Genomic DNA, 22,193 nt, shown 5'->3' on the forward strand with positions numbered 1-22,193 from the left:
TTAGTAAGGATAACTCTAAAGATACTTGTTGAGCTTAAAAGAGATAATGTGTCGTTATGCATGACATCTACTTATCTTTAGCAAATCACATCAAGGAACCGTACCTTATAAGTATGGAGGATAGCCTCCACGGAGGGGACCAAAAAACCATCAAGTACACTGATATTAGACTTGAAAAACATCACAAGAAGCTGTGAGTGTTTTTTATTTGTTAGTTTTTATTTTTCTAATATAATTTAAACCCATTTGACAATTTAATATTACTTATGTTTTCTTAACAAATTGTTTGAGATAATAGATCAACCTATATTATTTAACTCTTAAAATTAGTGTTTCAATGAAGGGCATTGAAATCATAATTAAATTATAATAAATTTGGATAAGATAAATTACTCGTAGTTAAAATTATTAAAATTTAAATATACCTTCTTAAAAGTAAAGGTGTCGATGAGTTAGGTCAAATCTTAATAAAATTTTAAACCCAAATTCAGATTGGCCCAAAAAATAGGTCTCAAATTTTACCCGAACTCAGTCCAAATTATAGATACTAAACCCGAGCTCAAACCAACTCGACTTAGATACATAGCTAAGATATCGACACCTTGCCAAACGTATTGATACTTAGACATATTTTTTTTGTTGGTTTAAGCTTTTAATTTGGTTCACAATTGTCTCCACATGCAAAAAGAACAGTCTTAGGCTTTATATATAGAGTGGGATGGTAAAGCACTGTTAAGTGTGATGATCAGCAATGACGACATCGATTGGTAGGTGGCAAAATCTAGAAGGGACGGTTACAATTGATAAAAATGATTTATAGGAATCTTTCCCTTTTTAGCGTGAGAGACACCGCCCGCCCATGGAGAAACTAAATTAAAGATGCAGAACACTGAAAAGTCATAGGCAACGTGCTTATGGGTAGGCTCAAGGGTTGAATTTAAGCTAAGCATAATATATATATATATATATATATATATGATTCGTTTAATTTTAACTTATAATATTAAATTTAAAATTTTTGAGTTAATTTTTACTTTAACTTTTAAATAGTGCCATTACGTTTTTTTTATAAAAGTATTTATTAAAATATTAAAATATTAGTCAAAATCTAAATTGATCTGAATCAAATGATTGCGTTTGATAGTAATTGATTAATTAGATCTGATAAAACTTTTTGTAAGGGATTCGTTTATAGTTGTGATATGTTTTGAATATGGTCACTATCCATTTTTATATGAATTATTTGTCAAAATTTCATATAATATTTAAGTCTAGGTATATTAATTATTATAACATTTTATCTTTTATTTTGATAATTTAAAATAAAGTGTCATTATTCAAATTTATTTTATTTTTATAATTAATGGAAATATTCAAAGTATATATTGAACTTTATTTTTTTATATATTTTGGATACAATTTAATTAATTGAAATTTGACAAAGAAATATTTGGATTTAAAGGGAATTTATAGAAATATTTGGATTTAAAGGGAATTTATAGAATAAATTTACAAATTTAAATTATATATTCAAGTCATCAACAACAATGCTAAACGCCGGTGGAAAGAGCAGAAGAAGAATCTTTAATGGAGATGTTGAAGTTATTCAATTCCTTGGAATTGGGTCCATAAATTGCCTTGATGGTGTCCTGACAGCAGCTGCAAAAGCAACACAACAAGCATGCATCCATGTCTTTTTTAACAACTAAAACAAAGAAACAGGGCTTCCGTTTGTTCTAATGCATGAATGAGAGGTCGGGCCTGCAAGCTTCCTTGTTGAACTTTCTATTCTCAATTCCATATAGCTTCTTGAATATATCAGCTTCCACTCGACAAAAACATGGACGATCTGAAATTCAACCCACCCTTTGCATTAGGTATCTTTAAAATATGGGTTCGATTCATTTCAAATTTTATTTATTGTTTTGAAAGGATTTACAGAGTTTTAATTGTTTCAAATTTTGGTTATTTAAATTTAGATTATTATCAAGTATTGTTCTATGATACTTCACAAACTTGAAATCTGGGATCTGACCCAATCAAGGAAGGGAAAGGGATATCATCCGGCTCTCTGTTAGCTCGTCACTCTGCTAGCTCGTGAGATCTCAGTAAGAATAACTCTAAAGATATTTGTTGAACTTAAGAGGGATAATGTGTCGTTATGCATGATATCTAGTTATCCTTAATATGTCAAATTAAAGAACTATACCTTTTAAGTATGGAGGATAGCCTCCATGGAGGGGGACCGAAAAAGCCATCAAGAACACTAATATTAGACTTGAAAAACATCACAACAAGCTGTGATGTGTTTTTTATTTATTAGTTTTTATTTTTCTAATATAATTTAAACCTATTTGACACTTATATTTTCTTAACAAATTATTTGAGATGATAGATTAACCAACATGATTTAACTCTTAAAATTAGGGCATTGAAATCAGAATTACATTATAATAAATTTGGACAAGATAAATTACTCGTAGTTAAAAATATTAAAATTCAAATATATCCTCTTAAAAGCAAAAGGGTCAATGAGTTAGGTTAGGTCCGAATAAAATTTTAGGTTCAAACTCAGATTGACTCGAAAAATAAGTCTAAAATTTTACTCGAACCCAGTCCAAATTGTAGATACTAAACCCAAGCTCAGACCAACTCAACCTAGATACATAGCTAAGGTATTTACACCTTGCCAAAGGAATCGATACTTAAGACAATTTTTATTTAAGCATGTATCCAAACTGAACTAAGCTAAAAAAACCTTATCTGAAGTCCTGTACATTTTTTAAATAGATTTTATTTTTCACCCAAGTCTATTTTTCAGACTTACTTTTTGGGCGAGCCAGACGGCTCAACTTATGTACAAGTTTACTTTAAAAAAATAATTAAATAAGTAACTCAATTGAAATGCAAATCTCAGTTGCTTCAAATTTATTCATGTAAAATTCCAAATGCTATTACATGCTAGAGATCCTTCAAACTGGCACAAGTACATACTATCATAGAGCATATCACTGAAGAAAACAAACAAGAAACACTATCACCAAACACCAAGCTTATTTTCATACATACATACATATATATATATATACATATATATACATATATATATATATATTATGTATATATCTTAAGATGTCAGCTGTTCCATCACTACTGAGCCTGCAATGAGATAGCAAATACGGTAGTGAGCAATTTTTTGCACTAACAATTGATGAAAATAGTTATAATCATAAGGGTGTTGATAACTTAGGTACCATGAAACGCTCCTTATAGTATTCCACTAACTGTTTTGGATCAACTGTCTTCGTCTGTTTATAGGCGTCGATCTTGTTCAGCTCCTGCATCGTTAAATTTATTGGAATATAAGTATTATTCAAGAACGAAAACGAAGAAACAAACATTGTGGAAGGGTATATATCGGATTACTACTAAAGTTCTTGATATGAATGTTTTCAAGATAGAACTGTGATTGTGCAATTTATGCAGCTATGATTAGAAGATACGAGGAAAGAAAATGAGTAAAAGCTGAGGCTAATTCGAACAAATTTTGATTAGAAACAGCATTTTAACAAACATTGACAAAGCTAGGGGTGTAATCAAGCTGAGCTGAGTTCGAATAATGTCAAGTTTGAGCTTGAGTTCAACTTGAAAATCAGAGCTCAATACTTGATTTGAGCTCGATCAAACATCTGGTTTTAAGCTCGAGCTAGAGCTTGGCTCGATAATTAAGTTTAGAGTTAATAATATATATTAAGGACAATAATGTACTTTAATAATATGAAAATATGAAAAGCTGGATAAGGCTTGTGACCCTTTGGGTCAAAGTCGACTTACTTAATAGCTTGAGTTGCTCGAGCTCAAGCTTGGCTCGATAATTACTGAATTAAGTTCGAATTTTTTTTCAAGTCAAACTCGAGTAGCTTGTAAGCACCAATGTCTCACTTACACCTCTACCCTTGTGTGTAAACAAGTATATGTATATGTATGTATAGCTTTCAGATGATACCTCAATCCATGCAGCAAGTTTAGGCCTGCCGGCGATGATGTCGTACTTAAAAACCTCCGATAAGAAGATCTGGAATCTTTCAACAAAAGGAATGTAGGCAATGTCCGCCTGAAAACAACAAATTTTCATTCATATATCTTAACAGAAAACTCAAATGATACATAATAATATAGCCATAGCTATTATCGATTACAATTTGTTACTCGAACTCTTCATTTTTCCCTAAAGTACCTATGTCCTATGCCTATGCTCGCATTTAGACATGGTATTAAGTAATGATCCTCCAAATATATGAAAAAAATTCGAAAAATATGAGTACATCCATGTCATATAGGGGCAAATGGAGGGGGTAGGCAGGGGCCTTAGGCCCCTAAACTGAAAAATTGCAGCTTTATACCCTCAAATTAATAAAATCTTAAATAAATATAGTAAAATTATTGTTCGGCCCCCAAAATGTTAAATTTTCAATTTACTTCTTTTGAAAACCATAAAGATATAAGCCAATTCAATGATGAAATTACATTTTAACTCTCATAATAATCTATAACTTCAACTTGACCCTCCCCTAAAAAAATTTCTTGCTTCGACCTTGATGTCATACATATCATTAATTTAACCTTTTACATGTTTATAGACACATTGAAACTCGATTAAGAAACAACGACAACATAAAATAGCAGCAGGGAAGCAATTTAGCATCATCGACTTACCAGACTAAAGTCCCGGCCTAGGAGAAATGGACCATCATCATACTTTTTAAGAGCATCCTCCAAGTAATTGAAAGCAGCACCTAATGCAAGTCCAAAGTTTTAGTTTAGTCCATATTGAACTATATACAAAATATGAGAAGATATCGACAACACTAACCAGCTTCTTTTTCTGGGTCTCCTTTAAATGAAGCATAAAGCATTCCCATAAATTTGTCAGCATATGAAAACAACTCCTCTAAGGTCCTTTTCTTGTCAGGATCCTACAACATTTTGAAAAAGATCACTTCGGTTAATATAGATGGAACAGGAAACCTTCATTGAAGTGTGGTAAAATGACTCCATCAATCTTACATTTGGTACAAGAGAAGGTCCTTCAAAGTTGCTATCAACATATTTAATCAGATCAAGACTCTCCCCAGTGATTTTGCCATTATGTTCCAAGGATGGCACCTGAAAATCAAATCAATTAGCATAGTAAATAATGACTAGAAAAAAGGGTTCATAAACAGGGGCCAGGGGGCTGGCATGGGCCCCGGCCCCCCTAAAATGTAAATTTGCATTTTAGAGGCTTAAATTTTTTTAAAAATTTTAAATGAGTAAAGATAAAATTACACTTTAGCCCCCTAAAATTATAAAAATTCGATTTAATCCTTTACAAATTATAAAGATATAAACTATAAAAAAATTAAAATTTCATCCAGCCCTCCCTAAAAAATTTTTCTGCCTTCGCCCCTACTCATACATGGTGATCTCAAAGTTTCATCAACACTCCAAAAGAACAAAAGGGGTGATGGGAAATTCATGGTATATTTTATAATGGGTTAAATCACTACTTGAGGCCTAAACTTGACAGCTATTCTCACATTAGGGCCCGAACTTGGCAATTAATCTCACATTAGAATCTAAACTAGGCAATTGTTTTCACATTAAAACTTGAATTTTTTTCTTTTAATCAAGTTAATTTCTAGACTTGGCAATCGTTCCCATATTGGGGCCAGAATTGCACAATTGTTCCCACATTGGAGCTTAAATTTTAAGGTTTTAAAAAAAATCAAAAATTAATTCGGACAAAAGAAGTTCAAGCCCAACAATTACAAAATTCAAGACCTAACTTGATAAAAAAAATTTGAAGCCCCAACGTCAAAATAGTTGCCGAGCCACAAAAAGTGATTTAATCCTTATTATTAAGTCCAAGCATGAAGCTAGTTGACAAAAGAGCTTAGGTTAAACATAGTCCTTAAAGCACCATTTTTTATTCTCAATACATTAATATTTTATTGACAAAAACATTATCAAATATCTCTACCAAAATCAAAAGAACATTTCAGCTTTGTAAATGTCTTACCTTGTTTACAGGGTAAACTTTTTCCTTGTACCAAGCAGGTCTATTTTGAAGGTTCAGAGGAACAAGTTTAATCTCCTCTTGCAATCCCTACAACCCAAACAAGAACTCAAGCCGATTATTTAAAGTAAACAACAATTTCATAGCAGTAAGGTTTTAAAAATTCAAAATCAAAAACAAAATCAATGAATTAATAAACCACCTTATAATTCCTGGTGATCCACACACGTTGTGCAAAAGGGCAAGTATAAGAAGTATACAACCTATAAGATGACCAAAATGGTGGTCAACATTGACAATAAACACATGCAAATACATATATGAATTGTAAAACCCAGAACATAAAGAGTGAAACCTGGTAGTTCCATCAAACAATGGAGGTTGCTCAGCATTAGCTTCCAATGGAGGAGGCAAAGACTCTAATGTTCTGAAATTAAAAAAACAATGAAACAAAAAAAAAAAAAGGAATGATTTTTAGAGAAACCCAGAACCTGAAGTTGATAGTAAGCTTGAAAATTGAGAAGATAATTCAAGATTCTTACTCGGTAGCCATTGTTGGAGTGTGCAAGCTTCAATTTTTTTTTGTTGGTTTAAGCTTTTAATTTGGTTCACAATTGTGTCCACATGCAAAAAGAACAGCCTTAGGCTTTATAGAGTGGGATGGAGAAGAACTTTAACCGTGATGATCAGCAATGACGACATCGATTGGTAGGTGGCAAAATCTAGAAGAGACGGTTACATTCAATAAAAAAGATTTATAGGAATATTACACACCGCCCGCCCATGGAGAACTAAATTGAAGATGAAGAACACTGAAAGTCATAGGCAATATGCTTATGGGTAGGCTCAAGTGTTGAATATTAAGCTTAGCTTAATATATATATATATATATATATATATATATATAATAATTGGTTAAATAAAAGTATTTGGTAAAATGTGAAAAGTATTGGTACAAATTTAAATTCATCTAAATCTAAAATAATTGTATTTAACTTAATCAAGTAACAAACTTAAAATAATTCGATTGGTAGTAATTGATCGATTGGATCCGATAAGACTTGTGTGAAGAATTCGTACATGATTATGATATGTTTCAAATATGATCACTATCTATTTTTATATAAACTATTTGTCAAATCATGATGTTTGTAAAATTCGATTTGTTTTTATAGAAAAATTCATATAATATTTAAGTCTAGGTATATTAATTACTATAACCTTTTGATATTTTTAGATATAATTTATTTAATTGAAATTTGACAAAGAGATATTTGGATTTAAAGGGAATTTATAGAATAAATTTGCAAATTTAAATTCAAATACTGTATAAATCGTATATATTCAAGTCATCAACAACAATACTAAACGCCGGTAGAAAGAGCAGAGGAAGAATCTTTAATGGAGATGTTGAAGTTATTCAATTCCTTGGAATTGGGTCCATAAATTGCCTTGATGGTGTCCCGACAGCAACTGCAAAAGCAACACAACAAGCATGCATCCATGTCTTTTTTAACAACTAAAACAAAGAAACAAGGCTTCCATTTGTACTAATGCATGAATGAGAGGTCGGACCTGCAAGCTTCCTTGTTGAACTTTCTATTCTCAATTCCATATAGCTTCTTGAATATATCAGCTTCCACTCGGCAAAAATATGGACGATCTGAAATTCAACCCACCCTTTGCATTAGGTATTTTTAAAATATGAGATTGATAATGGAGCAGGGTCAACTATTGAGTTTATTTCGAATTCAAAGTTAATTTGGGTTTGATTCATTTTGAATTTTGATTATTTAAATTTGGATTATTATTAAGTATTGTTCTATGATACTTTACAAACTAAAAATTTGGGATGCGACCCAATCAATGAAAGAATGTCATCCAGAGCTCTTTTAGCTTGTCTCCTTGCTAGCTCACGAGATCTTAGTAAAGATAACTCTAAAGATACATGATGAGTCTAATAAGGATAATGTGTTGTTATGCATGACATCTAGTTATCCTTAACATATCACTTTAGGGAATAGTAACTTATAAATATGAAGAATAGCCTCCATAGAAGACCGAAAAGGCCATCAACAATTACATTGATATTTGGCTTGAAAAACTTCACAAGAAACTGTCTTGTTTTTTCTTTATTATTATTTTTATTTTTCTAATATAAATTAAACCCATTTGACAACTTAATATTGCTTATGTTTTCTTAACAATAGTTGATATTAAGGTTTTCCGAAAGGAATCAATGATTGAACTTGTCTGATCGATTTTTCTCTTTTGATTAAATAAATCATTAAAAGTTAAATACAATTTAATTAGTCTGTATCAATCTCCAAATCAACTAATTTAATAAAATTTTCCAAATCAATTTTCGGTTCAACCCGCGGGTAAGGTTTGATTTAAACAACATTAGTTGATAGTGTATAAAATAATCATCTTTTAAGTTGAAGGTTCGGGTTGTTTTTTTTCAGGTCATTAATGTGAAATTCATGGAACTGTAAAAAAGAAAAAAAAATGATAGAGAAGACTCACCAGGGTAAATGGAGCAAGTGCGTGTGTTTTTCTCATAGTGGATGCACCATCCATCGGGACCTATTAAGCTTCTGTATAGCTAAAACAAAAAATCCTTTACGTTAGTTTGAGATGATAGATCAACCTATATGATTTAACTCTTAAAATTAGTGTTTCAATGAAGGGCATTGAAACCAGGATGCTATTGTTTCTATATTGGTGTTACTATTGGGTTTCTTGCTGTCAATCATTTTTTCAAACAGATGGTGCGCATTTTTTGTATAAAACAAGGACAACCTCAATATCAGACGGGTCACTGAAAATTTCTTCAGGCGTGGGGAAAGCAGGGCCTTTGGCCAGCTTACAGCATGCGCCGCAGTTTTCCACACACCGCCATATCTCCTTCCTCCCTGAACTAAAGCCCATGGTGTCTTTGCTCGTCTTGGTTTTGGGAGCTGTCTTCTTTCCTTTCCGCCCAACCTTGTGAGCTGAACATACGATTCCAAAACTCGGCAGAGCAGTGATATGGGACATTTTTGTTGATTCAAAAACTTGAAGGATTGAAATTTTGTATTTTGAAGTATGTAAGATAGGGTAAACTATAGTCAACATCACTAAACTATCATTAAATTTCAAAATGATCATTGAAGTATGCATAAATTTCATTTAAGTCCTGCAAGATTTTTTCTACGATTCATTTTTCAAAAAATAACTTTGAAAGTTGCAAAAAGTTAATTTTGATTGTTGTAAATTTACGAAGCAAAATCTAAATAATTTTACCAACTATTAAACCGATTTAGATCTAAAATATGTTCTATCTAACAATAGATACTGATCATTAAATCGTCGTTTGGAACTCCTTAATGAGGCTTTTTCTTTAAAAAAAAATCTTCAAAACTCAATAAGTCAAATAAAAACTTTCAAATAAGTTATTGATAGTTCAGTAATCATTTTGTAATTTTTTAAAGTTGAATAACCCAAAAGCAACCATACTAATAGTTTGATGACCTTATATGAAATGGAAATGAAGCAAGAAACGAAAACCAACCAACGAAATTTCAGAAATTTATGTTGTCAGTCAATCTTATCCCTAAGAGTTTAAAAAGTACAACATCCTATTGTTTTATGTAACATGACAATCTATCTGGAAATGAAATTTGTAGGGAATGAAATTACACAGATGATTATGAGAGGCAAGGGGGAGGGGACATTTAAGGTGACTCGCTTCCTCTCGGTGTAAGTGGGTAATCATATTCGACATCAACAGGACTATTGTTTTCTCTCACACTGGGACTTCGGCTGCGACCATTGCAGTCAGAAGAGCTTCGGTACTGGCTTCTGTCAGGGCTCTCATCTCTATAGGGACTGGCAGGGCTCCGGTTCACTTCCTTGGGACTATGGTCATCATAATCGGCTTCATCTTGCAGAGCAGACAATTTCCCATTTCGGGGAGAAGGGCTGTGAATACTCCCCTTGGAGAGGGATGGGCTGTTCTCAGTCTCAGGGCTCTCTAATCTGAAACTATGTTCTCTCCTAACTGGAGATCTTGAACGACTGGCATAAAAATGTGAATGCGTTAGAACAACAAACCGTGCATAAAGAAGATTCTAAAAACCATTTTAAAGAAACGAAAAAAGAAAGCTGCACTTCTTTAGTAGTCAATTCTTTTTCTAACTATCCATGATAGATGATGCTTCCATTACTTTTATTTTGTCAGAAAAACTACAACTAATTGAAGTTAAAAAAATTTTGCACTAAAAGTTTACTTACGAGTAGCTCAGGCCTCGGCTGTAACTTCGACCCCGGCTTCTGCCACGGCGAGGTGAGCGAGATCTAATAGGTGAACGAGATCTAATAGAACATAAGCATGAAAGGTTACCTCAGAATAAAAAAGGGAACACAATATCAGATTGACAAGGTGAAATCATAGCAGAAAAGGGTTACCTCAGTTTTCGGGGACTGTTCCTGCAGTTTCGTTCTATGTGACCTCTTTCTCCACAACGATAACATTTGTTCTTCCAGTCCTCAGCTTTACAATCTCGGGCCCAATGGCCATCAACACCACAATTAAAGCAGCGACCAGATCCAGGAGGGGGGCCTCTTCCTAAATATTCCCGAGAACCTCGTGGCACCTAACCAAAACAAAAAAAAAAAAAAAATTCAGGCATGTAGCAGGAAAGTTTGATTCAAGCATTAAAAGAATAAGTTAATAAAACTCACCCCCCTTGCAAACTCAACAACAATACGGCTTCCATCAAAGTCCCGACCATCCAAGCTATACCTTGCATCATCAGCATCTCGGGGATCGCTAAAGTCCTGTTTACAGAAAGTGAGCTAAAAAAAACAAGAACATGGATAAAAAAGAAAAGAGCATCACTTACAACAAAGGCATAGTCACGCTTCATATCCACATCAAGTATTCTGCGGAAACGGTTGCCAGAAACAGAAAGGCCATCAGTAGTTAAGTACTACAAGTGTATGATACTTCACCCCTCATAGACGAACTAAACACCAGTTTGAGATTGTTGCCATTTCCATTAAAACACGGAATAATACTACAGAAAGAATCGCCAAAGGGTCCCTATAAACGGGGCAAGAATTCCCACCAATTCCTCCAAGGTCGACCCCCCTCACCACAGGCCTCCAGGTTTGGCAAAATCCCAGAAACCTTCAACAAGATTCATCCAAGTTAAAATACACTACAACACCTACGGGCAGGTGGTTCCCACACAGATAAGATCATTAAAATCCGCTGCAAATCCAAGCATAACGTAAAGCTTGGTGAAGGCCAAAGCACTCATACATCTCATGAAGAGACCATTTCTCTCACCGAACCCTAATACTGCTAATTCATAGTAAAAGTATCATTGAAGCCCCTATACTAGGAGTTGGATGGCATTTTTCTCCCTCTACATAAAGAAGGGGCAAATTAGTACCTATACATTAGATTAAAAAGCGAATTGATCCTTTTTGTTAAAATTTCATCCATTTGTAATGTTAAAAACTAAAGTGGTTGATAAAATAATCAGATAATGACTCGTGGCATGCCACATGTACCTCATGCTAATGTACAAAGACCAGTTTTTATCAGCAAAAATGGATGAAATTTTTAATAGGACTAGTTTGCCCTTTGATCTAATGTACAAAGACTAATTTGCCAATTTTTTAATTAGAGGGGGCAAAATGCAATCCAACTCCTAGTACAAGGCCCTCTGTGATACTTTTACAGCTAATTCACATTGCCGATTTCCTAAGTCAAACGAACATTAAGAACAAAGAGAGACGCAATTCATACATTGCCAAAAACCAAAATCCATATTATGGATAACCTAAATGCGCGTAAATAATGCATGTATATGGTTATTGTGAACTGTGACATCAAACTATGATTCATACATACACTAGTTAATTATTTTCTCTAAAATTTGGCAAGATTTTAACAACTTTCACAACATTGAAACCGAGGAATTCGTAACTACCTCCCATATCGGCTAAAGAGACGTTCTAGATCACGTGTTCGGGTTCTTGAGGAGATACGGCCAACATAGAGACGAGTATGACAATAACGATCATCATAGCGACGCATTTTGAAACTGCACTTGTGAAAATAAAAATTAACTAGAAAGAATAAAAGAAAACCATAAAAAGAACAAATTTGGGCATCGTTCAACCATAATTTCACAAACCCAAACCAATTAAAGCATTGAATCGATCACGAAGATTAACCTGTATGAAAAAAACAACTCGAAACCCTAAAATTCAATTGTTCTAAATATCCATACGCCAATTGATTGAATTGGGTGAAATTAGTCAAATTTAGAGGCGACTACCAATTAAATCAAGAGAGTAAGGGCAATTAAAATCGCTAAAGAACCCTAAATCAAAAGCCAAGGAGATAAAATAGATCGTTCATACCCGCCAGGCCAAGAAACCTCCTTCGATAATTCGATTAAACGAAAAACAATTAACAGAAAGAGGCTTTTATAATATTTATTTATACATATAAATAAACCGAACACATTTACGGTTAGGATGTGTTTAGTTTAATCGAAGGGTGAGGATTAAATATACTATTGAATGTAGATTTGGGCTTAAGCTTAATTGCTTGGGCCGAAGCTTACCGAAATTAGGCCTTGGCATTTTTTTTTATGTGATTTAATAATTTTTTTTATAATTTATCTGAATTATTGGATAGGTTTATTGAAATAAAATTATAAATCTTGTTATGATGTTCGCCGTTATCGACCCGCTGCTCATTTACCCGATTGGAATTGACCTGATCCTCTTTACTTCAATAGTGATCACCTACATAGTTTGCTTATATGAGTTCGCATGTGGTAGATTCTCATCACTATGTAAGCGAACTCACACTTAGGGAACACATATTAATCTTAGAATAAAATACGAGTTGGTATGCATAGGGGTATATATAGGACATCACATCCAAAAACTGTACCATATATATAAGGAAATTAGCCTTATTAAGAGATAGACTCACAAAAACACTCAATAAATCTAATTTTAACTATTTTTTTGTTTTTATTTTCTCAAAAAATTTGAAATAATTGTGATACATATTATATTTAAATAATTTTGTTAGTAGTGTGATTAGATATAGGGTTGCTTGAATTTTAATTAAGTAATAGAGAATCGAAGCACAAAAGAAATATTACGTAGATTTCTTTCTCAATATGGGTTTTGATACATTTTCAGATATGATAAAGGAAGGTGTACTTTCGAGAGAAAATTTTTAAGGTATCGTTTATCTAATGTCAACAATTTTTTTAATAAGTCGATATTATTCTCAATTGAACCGGAATTTTGCTTTCTTTTACTTTAGCAAGAGATCAAGCTTGAGGTAATGTTTACAAAGTGGGAGTACGAGCCACAGTATATGACACATTGGCCACTTACCAAGAGGACATGCATGACTCTCACTTGGTAGAGTTTGAGCTCTATCAATAATTAGTACGGTACATTATTACCCATTGAAAAATATTAAAAGAACATACTTTAGATCCCAATTGATCTGGCGATCAATTTCGGAAACTAGAGGAAAAAACTATTTAGATTTTGGTTCACAAATTCATAATGTTCAAATATGTTTCGTGAAAAAAAAATGAATTGTAGAAAAGAAAGAAAGGAGAGCTTTTGTTTAGTGCAGACGATACAAACAAAGAAGGCCATATAACAACTATTCTAACAACTTGGAGACTTAAATAAAAACTTTCGAATAGTTCAATGACCATTTTGTAACTTTTTAAAGTTGAGTGACTAAAACATAAAATTACTAATAATTTAGTGACCTTAAATACAATTTAGCCATTAATAAAAATTCATTTTATAATTACTATAATTCTATTTGGTATATCTTTTAATTACTACAATCATCATCTTCTTCTTCTTCTTCACCAATATATTATTTACCTTCTCTTGTTCTTACTCCCCAATAACAAGGTGAAATAAAACAAAACCCTAAAAAAAATTCCCCACCCAACAATAATCCACAAACAATCCCATTTACTTATATCACTAATCCCCTGTTGCACCAACAAATCTTTACCCGTGGTCACGCAAGTCGAGCCACTAATATTCACACCCAAAACGCCACTCATGCTTTCCAACAACTTCAACTTCATCGCCTCCGACGCCGTCCCCAGCGGCGAACCGTCGAACATTTGAACTCCCCGTACGAAACAATTGTTTGGGTCATCAAATTCATTCCTCAAAACACCTTCGTATGGGTATTTCACCAACGAGATGTAATGGAACCATAGCCAGTATAAAGGGATTCGATTCTTTGATATGAAGAAGCCACTGAAGAGGAGGAAATAAGCTAAAATGGCGACGACGATGGTGAAACCCAACATCACGTGAGGGACTATACCGGAAAGGAAGGTGACGAATGAACTACCTGCCCAGAATGAAGCGAGGATTGTTAAGAAAAAGAAGAAAAATCCGGCGGAACCACCGGCGAGTCCAACGGAGAAGAAAGTTGTTCCGGCGAAAGTGATTGAGAGGATTATTAGAGATGGGATTGAAATTAAGGATTGAGCTAAAACGTATGATGATCGACGATAAGCATTGTAAGCTGTTTCTCTCATGAAAATGTATTTTTCTTGAAGAAAAACTGGGATTGCTTCAGCACAAGTGTAGAATGTAGTCGACATGGCGAAAGCGAAGAACCCCAATCGTTCTTGAATCCCTTTTGGTGAATCATCGAGTTGCCAAAACATGGTGGCTAATATAAACCCAGTTATAAGAACAGCACCTAATCGAATTGCAAACAATTCTGGCATTCTCTTTGAATTTGTAATCGATCTTTTGGCAATCACTATGATTTCAATCCAAAATGGGTTTGCAAAATCTGGTAAACTGGATTCATTCGTTGCACCAGAAACTAATTTTCCTCTTGAAATGCTTGCAATAATGGCTTCTTTGAGAGAAAAATTTGGTTTTCTCGTGATTATAGTTCTGGGTTTTCTTCTAGCTTGCCATTGTTTGTTGAATTCAACTAAAGCTTTCGTTCCACCATGGCTGTTTTCTTCGAGTTCTCGAATCAAATCAAGAGCGAACTCAGTCTTGTTCTCGTTTTCAGGAATCGGATGACCGAACTCAGCGAAGAAACGAGGTAAACTCGATGGTGAACCATTGTAAACTGTGTTTCCACGTGAAAGGAAAATCAGACGATCCAGTAAGTTCATTATTCGATAACTCGGTTGATGAATCGACATTATCACAATGCTACCACTTTGAGCTATTCGTTGTAATACCTTAACCACCATGAAAGCACTGGTTGAATCCAAACCCGAAGTTGGTTCATCGAGAAACAAGACAATGGGGTCATGGATTATGTCGGTCCCGATCGAAACCCGTCGTCGTTCACCGCCGGAGACCCCTCTATGCCCTTCATCACCAATCACCGTTTGGGCCGCTTTTCTTAACCCGAGTTGATCAATCAATGCCTGGACTCTAGCTTTCTTCTTCTTCTTCGAAAGTGATCGAGGTAACCGGAACTCCGCCGAGAACATAAGTGTTTCCTCGACGGTAAGCATCGGAAAAGAAGATCATCTTGCATAACATAAGCTGAAATCACCCTTAAAAGCTTCGATTCCAATGTCTCGCCATTCAAAGTTATAGAACCCTTTAAACTCTCTTTCGAAATCCGGTTCGCAAGTGCATCAATCAATGTGGATTTACCCGACCCACTTGCACCAAGAACCGCCATTATTTCACCTTCGCGAGCTTCCCCCGAGATATTATTCAACAAGACCTTACTGTTTTCAACCTTCTTCCCCCATTTCTTTCGAACTTTAACACTGTAACTCAAGTTAGTGAAAGAAAGAACGAAAGGGTTGGACAATGGTAGTGAAGTAGAACCCAAACCGACATCGACGACTCGGTTATCTGTCGGAGTATTGTTGCCGGAAACATCACTATGGGCATCATCTACACGCATTAGAAGCTCAGCTAGTGTAGAATTAGATTTTTTGGGGTGTTTTTGGAGCTCCATTTGTTGGGAACTATTGTTGAAAAGTGGGAGCTTCATTTGGTTACTTTTTAACATCTAACCCCTGGCGTAATGTATATAGTAGGTGAAAGAAAAGTTGCTCAATATCCTTCACCATTTACCAAGTCTTCATCCTTCAATCAATTATATATATATACACACACATACACTCACACCTCCATCAAAATTTTGTAAAAAGTGACACTAATTTACTTAATCTTTCTTTGTAAAATTAAAGGCTTTCTTAGTAATTTTACATTTAAATTTGGCCCTGATTAATAGATTGTATTTACAATAAATTTTCTAATATTTACCGTATTTTATAAGACACTTATCATTATCTAACTCTATTTGTGGAGTTAAAGACTCTAGTAACGGTGTATTAAATATTTTTCTTTGAAGTAAATTGTTAAGCATTTAATTTACTCAAAACTTGATATGCGTTATTTATGTGATTAGAACATAAAGTTTAACGATTAAATCATACTATTGAAAATAGAAAGTATCGTTGTTTCATACAAATCTTTCTCGTGTAATTAGATATGTTTTAACATAAATTAGGGTTTGTTTAGAAGAAAACTAACAGAAACAAAGCAACCCAAAACCAGAAGCCAAACAACTAATATATGTGTATTAATTAAAAGTCTCAACAAACAACAAGTAAAGCGTGTCGTGTAAAGGCATTGAGATCATTTAATTAGTGAGGAAAGAATAAAGAGATCGGTTGAGCTACATTCTCCTAATTTATTAGCTTTTACACCTTTTTCTTTTCTTCACGAAAACACCACTATTCATAACAATGATGTTGTAATTCATTCATTTATATTCCTTCAAATCTTTCAATTTTAAATATACTCCATTCCATTTTTTAAGTTAGTTTAGTCCTCGGCTTTTAAGTTACTTTTAATAACATAAATAATATTATGTCAATATGAAGTACATGTGGATTGTTACATTGATTAATGTCAATATCGTCAGAATCGTCATTTAAAAAAAATAATTTAATCAATTTTAAAAGGTTAAGAGTCAAATTTAGCTTTTAAGTTATTTGTTAACATGAACGCGGTATATAAGATAAATAATGTTATGTTTAGGGATGAAAAGGAGGCTGGAAGAGACCGCACCATCCTAAAATGAAAAACTTTTTATTTGGGCCCTTTAAAATTTTAAATTAGTAAAGATAAAATTACACTTTAGCCCTTTAAAAATATAAAAAATAATTTAATCCTTTAAAAATTATAAAGATATAGGTTATTAAAATGGTATAATTTTATTTTATTTATTGTAAAAATTACAATTTAATTTTTCCCTTCCCCCGAAATTTTTGTTTGGTTTTGCCCCTAGCTATATTAGTACAAAGTACACGTGGATTGTCACATTAATTGTTATGCCAACATCGTCAGAATTGCCGTTTAAATGATTTAATCCTTTTTAAAAGATTGAAAGTCAAATTTAATTTTAAATAAAAAAATAAACACTTTTTTTTTTAAGGAAAAGATGCGATTACAGCAACATGGAGCGTAACATACAATAAACTGACAAGATTGTCTCACTAAGCGCATCATTCTTAGCCAGTTTGTCCACAAAAATTCGCTGGCTTTCTTATTGATGCGAACAATGTCCTACATTTTTTTTTCAATTAAGATTAAAGACTTAATAGAAAAAATTATAAACATCGAGAGTTAAATTTGATATTGTACATTTATTTATTTAGTTCATAAAATAATTTTTTAAAAGTGGTATTTAATAATTTTGAATTTTAAATTATGATTAAAGGTCATAAATGTCTAAAGGATAGTCGAAATTGAAAGAGTTATTAAATTTAGAATTTGCATAGTAAGAGTCATTGAATAGTAAAATTATCAAAATTACTAGCTCCAGCGAATTTAAGCCCACAAATAATGGCATGCCATCTGCGATAAAAGCGTCTAATAGTTTGCATTTTTTTTTTGCTATATATTTTGGTATAAAAATGTAGTTAGTGCTAATTTTTTAGTGTTTAATCTGATGTAGTTAATAATTAGAATATCTTAATTCGATTATTATTGTTAAAAAGATTTCTTTAGTCTCTCTCGATTTCAATATTAAGCAAATTAGTCTTTTTCAAAAAAAAATCGGGGTAATTTAATCCCTGTCAATTTAAAAAGTGAGCTGTTAAGGACAATTAATTACGATATTAATGTCTTTTATCAATTGTACATAGTTTTGTTTGGTATAATAAAAAAATTAGTCATCGATGTTTATATATTTTGTCAATATGGTCTTGACTCTAAAAAATTCAACAAATTTAGCCTCAACATTCACAGATTTACACATATGTTGTGGACTAAATTTGTTATTATGTCAATTAAAATTGTATACAATTGATGGAAAACATTAATGCCGTTATTAATTTTTCTTAATTGCTTACTTTCGAAATTGACAATGATTAAATTACTTTTATTTTTTTTAAAAAAAGAACTAATTTACTCAATATCATAGGGACTAAAAAGTCTTTTACCAATATTATTTAAACCCACAATATCTAAATTTACACAGAAAAATCAAATATTTAAATTTGCACTATCCTTTAAATCTGTATTTACCAATTCTTTTGTTTTTTTTTTAGTGAATTATAAGAGGAGAGCAAAGTCTTAACAATAACGCGACTTGAATCTAAGCCATACCTGGAACGTTGAACGTCCTAACTATCATACCATCACACGAGATTTTATTTTTCAACTTCAATAGATAATTCAAATTTGCAAACCATCCCCAATTAGGAAGTGTAGTTTTGGTACAATGGTGGTTAAGTTTTACTTTATTGAGACTCAATTTGCATTTGATTAATGATGGTGGTTGTTTCAATTTTTTTTCAACTTTTTTTTCATTATTTTAGTTGTCTTCCTCTTAATTACAACTGCATGAATATATGCTATATGACTATTATAACAATATAAACATATAGTTGGCTAAACTACTAAAAGGGCCCTTGAACTTAGTTTTGTTAAATAAGCCCTTACACTTTTGTTGTATCCAAATTGTAAACCTTATATTTTGATTTTTATTTTAATTAGCCATTTTAGAAATTTCTTTTAAAGGTAGGTGTGGGGTGTGCTTTTCTTTTGGGGCAACAAGATGTAGTTGCAAATGAGTTTTGTTGAGAGTTTTCATGATAACTATTGAGATAATTTTGTACCCTTTTTGAGAGAACTCTATAAGAGTTAGGGTTTTATTTTCGGAGTTTGGGTTTATACGGTTAGTACATTTAGATTTATTTTCTCCACATTGTACTCTTATTTGTTTACTCATTTAGTGAAAAATTGAAGCTTCTTTTGCCCGTGGTTTTTATCCACTTCAAAGGAGTTTTTCACGTAAAATTTGTGTTCGATATTCTCTACCTTTTCTATTTCGTTGTTTATACAAGTCAATCCCCAATAGTAGGGTTAGTATTTTTTACCCTGAATTTGATAATTAAGTGCACTTTGATACGTGTACTTGAACTTGAATTATGTATAAGTGTGATAATGTCGATAACCATTTTTTTTAAAGAAATATTAGAAAAAAATATTAAGGAAAGTTGACTAAAGGAATACTTTGTAGTATGCATTAAGATAGCTCAAATATTGGTTCATATGGATGATGCTATGAACTTACTGCTGTTTGTAATAAGCGCTGACCTCAGCTACTTTGATCAGTCAACACCTTACCCAACTAACGGCTGATGGCATTGCAAGGTAAGCATGGAAGGGGTTAAGCTTGGCCCCGGCAGGGCAGATGGATCATTGACTTGGTTGAATTTACATACCCTTAGGGAAAAAAGTTGTTTTTTTTTATATTAGAAGTGTTCATGTGCCGTGTTAAATTAGGTTTAAATCCGATCTATATATGGTATTAAAATTATACATATTTCTTAGGCTTGATTTGATTCAAAAGATGAGAATTTATTTAAAGTGTTCATATTTGTAAATGGTTAACTCAAATTCATTTAAACTCTGGTCATATTCGTCACTTTAATTTGAGGACTCAATTGGGAATATTTTAAAATTAGAGATCAAATTAGAATTTAGTGTATAATTTAATGATGTTTGATGCAATTAAGATGTATAAGAATATTAAAGTTTGGTGTGGGTGTGTTCATCTGTTATGCCTAATTGAGAAATAGGGTTTGGTTTAGAAGATAGGAAAAAGTGAGAAGGAAAATTACTTGAATTAGTCAAAGAAAGCTTTATTTAGAAATGGTTTTCAATATGAACACAAGAAATCCCTTTTCTCTAATATCTAAATTCATGTTTTAAAATCTAAATTCCTTTATTGTTGATATTAATTAAATTTAGATAGAACTGTTTGTACCGCACAAAATAATTGAATGAAAATGTAATTATTAGGGTAGTAATTATACTACCGTGTAATTATAAAGAATTGTAATTTTTGAGATGTGTTTGGCTGGCATTGTGTAATTTCATTGCAATTCTATTTGTCATGTTTAGTAGTACTAATTGTAATTATACAGTTACATAATTTATAATTTTTTAAAATATTAATATGATAAAATAATTTCTATAATCATCACATGTATCATGTTAGTCTAAAAAAATAGTTGATAATACGAGTACTAATAAAAATAATAAGAAAAATAAACATCATATGTAATTTAATTTAATTGTTCTAGTGCATATTTGTTGGGTTATTCCCTCTTTAGTATTTAACTTATGTTCCTTATCATTATCTATTGGTTATTGACTGGGTTGATCATCATCTGAATTTGAATCTGTATCATTCAAACTATAATCAAGATCTCTTTCGTTCATGTACTCTACGAAGTATGGATCATATTAGTTCCACCTATGGTTGAAGTTATGAAATGTGCAACATGCTAATACGATCCAATCTTGTGTCTGACATCATTCTCTCAAATGGTATCACACCCTACGATATAGCACAAGAAACTTATAATATTTGGGTTCACACCAAATAGTATATAGCTTTAATTATAAAAACTCATATAAACTAATTTGGAGAAAGACTTAGGCTAGATTATATCTTTTTTTATAATACGTAAATTAAGTAAAAATAATATAAAATTTATAATATATAACCTCTAAAAAAATTTATAAATTGTCCAAACTTTCATATCACTTTTGATAAATAATATAATTTTGTCACAACTTTAAAAAGTTATTTTTTATAAATAAGTATATTATAACACTTTTATAACATGTAAATTATTTTTTATAATAAACTTTTTGGCCATAACAGAATTTTTTTGGGATTTAAATAATATAAATTTTGTTATAACTTTACAAAATATAAAAATTATTTTATAATATTTTTAAAGATTTATAATATAAGAATTTTTTGCCATAACCATCCTAAACACTCATATATGTTAATGTTTATAACTTGTATCAAAATGGTTATTTAAAATTGGATTTGGATGTAATTACCTTCGTAATTACTCCAATTCTCAACCCCTTAAGAATTGGAAAGTGTCATTTGGGTGTTTCAATTACACTCAATTCCGTGAGACCCACCAATTATAATAGTTACCCAAACATGTCACCTTTGTGTAATTACAAACAATTACATCCAAATCCAATTACTAGATGACTTTCCAAACACTACCTTACCACTATTCAAATCTTAATTAAATAAAGTATTCGTAATATATTCAAATATATTAGATTTACCAACAAGAATTGCGTGCAATAGTAAGGCACATTGAACTCCCAAGTGCTAACACATGTTCGACCCTTGGAGACACATTATTGAGAAGTACAACTATAAACCCCGACTATGGACCCATAAAACATATATAGAAAATATTAAAAATAATTTTTATACAAATTAAAATAAAAAATTAAAGAATAAAACAGATAATGAATTTAAATATCGAATTTATATTTATAATATGCAAAATAAAATTAAAATAAAAAATCAAAGAATAAAACAGATAATGAATTTGAATATCGAATTTATATTTATTATATGCAAAAATAAAATGGATTCGGATAATGAATATCCAAATCTATTATCTGCAAAATTAGAGCGGTTTTAGATAATGAATATCTAATGAAAATACTTAAATTTGAAAATTTTTTGAATTCAAAATATAGAAATTCATACACACACAAAACAAAA

The 22,193-nt window shown here is 31.9% G+C and overlaps 4 protein-coding genes across 6 annotated transcripts; all 4 read right to left on the minus strand.

Moving 5' to 3' along the window:
* Window positions 1-2,899: 2,899 nt before the first annotated feature.
* On the minus strand, window positions 2,900-6,913 carry LOC108462151 (glutathione S-transferase L3-like). Its single transcript, XM_017762135.2, has 10 exons — window positions 6,601-6,913; window positions 6,414-6,485; window positions 6,261-6,321; window positions 6,062-6,148; window positions 5,068-5,166; window positions 4,874-4,976; window positions 4,717-4,796; window positions 4,007-4,114; window positions 3,255-3,338; window positions 2,900-3,159 (listed from the first exon to the last, which is right to left on the minus strand). The coding sequence occupies exons 1-10, from the start codon at window positions 6,609-6,611 to the stop codon at window positions 3,151-3,153; spliced, it is 714 nt and encodes a 237-aa protein (XP_017617624.1). The 5' UTR covers window positions 6,612-6,913; the 3' UTR covers window positions 2,900-3,150.
* Window positions 6,914-7,348: 435 nt separating this feature from the next.
* Window positions 7,349-9,202, minus strand: LOC108462159 (uncharacterized). The gene is made up of 4 exons (XM_017762146.2): window positions 8,861-9,202; window positions 8,585-8,663; window positions 7,634-7,721; window positions 7,349-7,531 (listed from the first exon to the last, which is right to left on the minus strand). The coding sequence occupies exons 1-4, from the start codon at window positions 9,173-9,175 to the stop codon at window positions 7,423-7,425; spliced, it is 591 nt and encodes a 196-aa protein (XP_017617635.1). The 5' UTR covers window positions 9,176-9,202; the 3' UTR covers window positions 7,349-7,422.
* Window positions 9,203-9,619: 417 nt separating this feature from the next.
* On the minus strand, window positions 9,620-12,597 carry LOC108461721 (serine/arginine-rich splicing factor RS2Z33-like). 3 transcript variants are annotated; one of them, XM_017761647.2, is made up of 7 exons: window positions 12,479-12,597; window positions 12,043-12,156; window positions 10,945-10,984; window positions 10,784-10,879; window positions 10,508-10,695; window positions 10,334-10,414; window positions 9,620-10,117 (listed from the first exon to the last, which is right to left on the minus strand). In XM_017761647.2, the coding sequence occupies exons 2-7, from the start codon at window positions 12,147-12,149 to the stop codon at window positions 9,775-9,777; spliced, it is 855 nt and encodes a 284-aa protein (XP_017617136.1). In that variant the 5' UTR covers window positions 12,150-12,156; window positions 12,479-12,597; the 3' UTR covers window positions 9,620-9,774. The 3 variants fall into 3 exon arrangements, with proteins under 3 accessions (XP_017617136.1, XP_052881168.1, XP_017617144.1); XM_053025208.1 differs by lacking the exon at window positions 12,043-12,156 and having other exon boundaries at window positions 10,945-11,231; window positions 12,479-12,538; XM_017761655.2 differs by lacking the exon at window positions 12,479-12,597 and having other exon boundaries at window positions 10,945-11,231.
* A 1,305-nt stretch (window positions 12,598-13,902) lies between these two features.
* On the minus strand, window positions 13,903-16,195 carry LOC108466695 (ABC transporter G family member 20-like). Its single transcript, XM_017767068.2, is given in 2 exon segments — window positions 13,903-15,626; window positions 15,629-16,195. Coding segments are annotated over 2 exon segments (2,142 nt in total). The 5' UTR covers window positions 16,131-16,195; the 3' UTR covers window positions 13,903-13,986.
* Window positions 16,196-22,193: the final 5,998 nt, after the last annotated feature.

The sequence above is a fragment of the Gossypium arboreum genome, chromosome 2, assembly GCF_025698485.1.
Source record: "Gossypium arboreum isolate Shixiya-1 chromosome 2, ASM2569848v2, whole genome shotgun sequence".
Taxonomy (NCBI): domain Eukaryota; kingdom Viridiplantae; phylum Streptophyta; class Magnoliopsida; order Malvales; family Malvaceae; genus Gossypium; species Gossypium arboreum.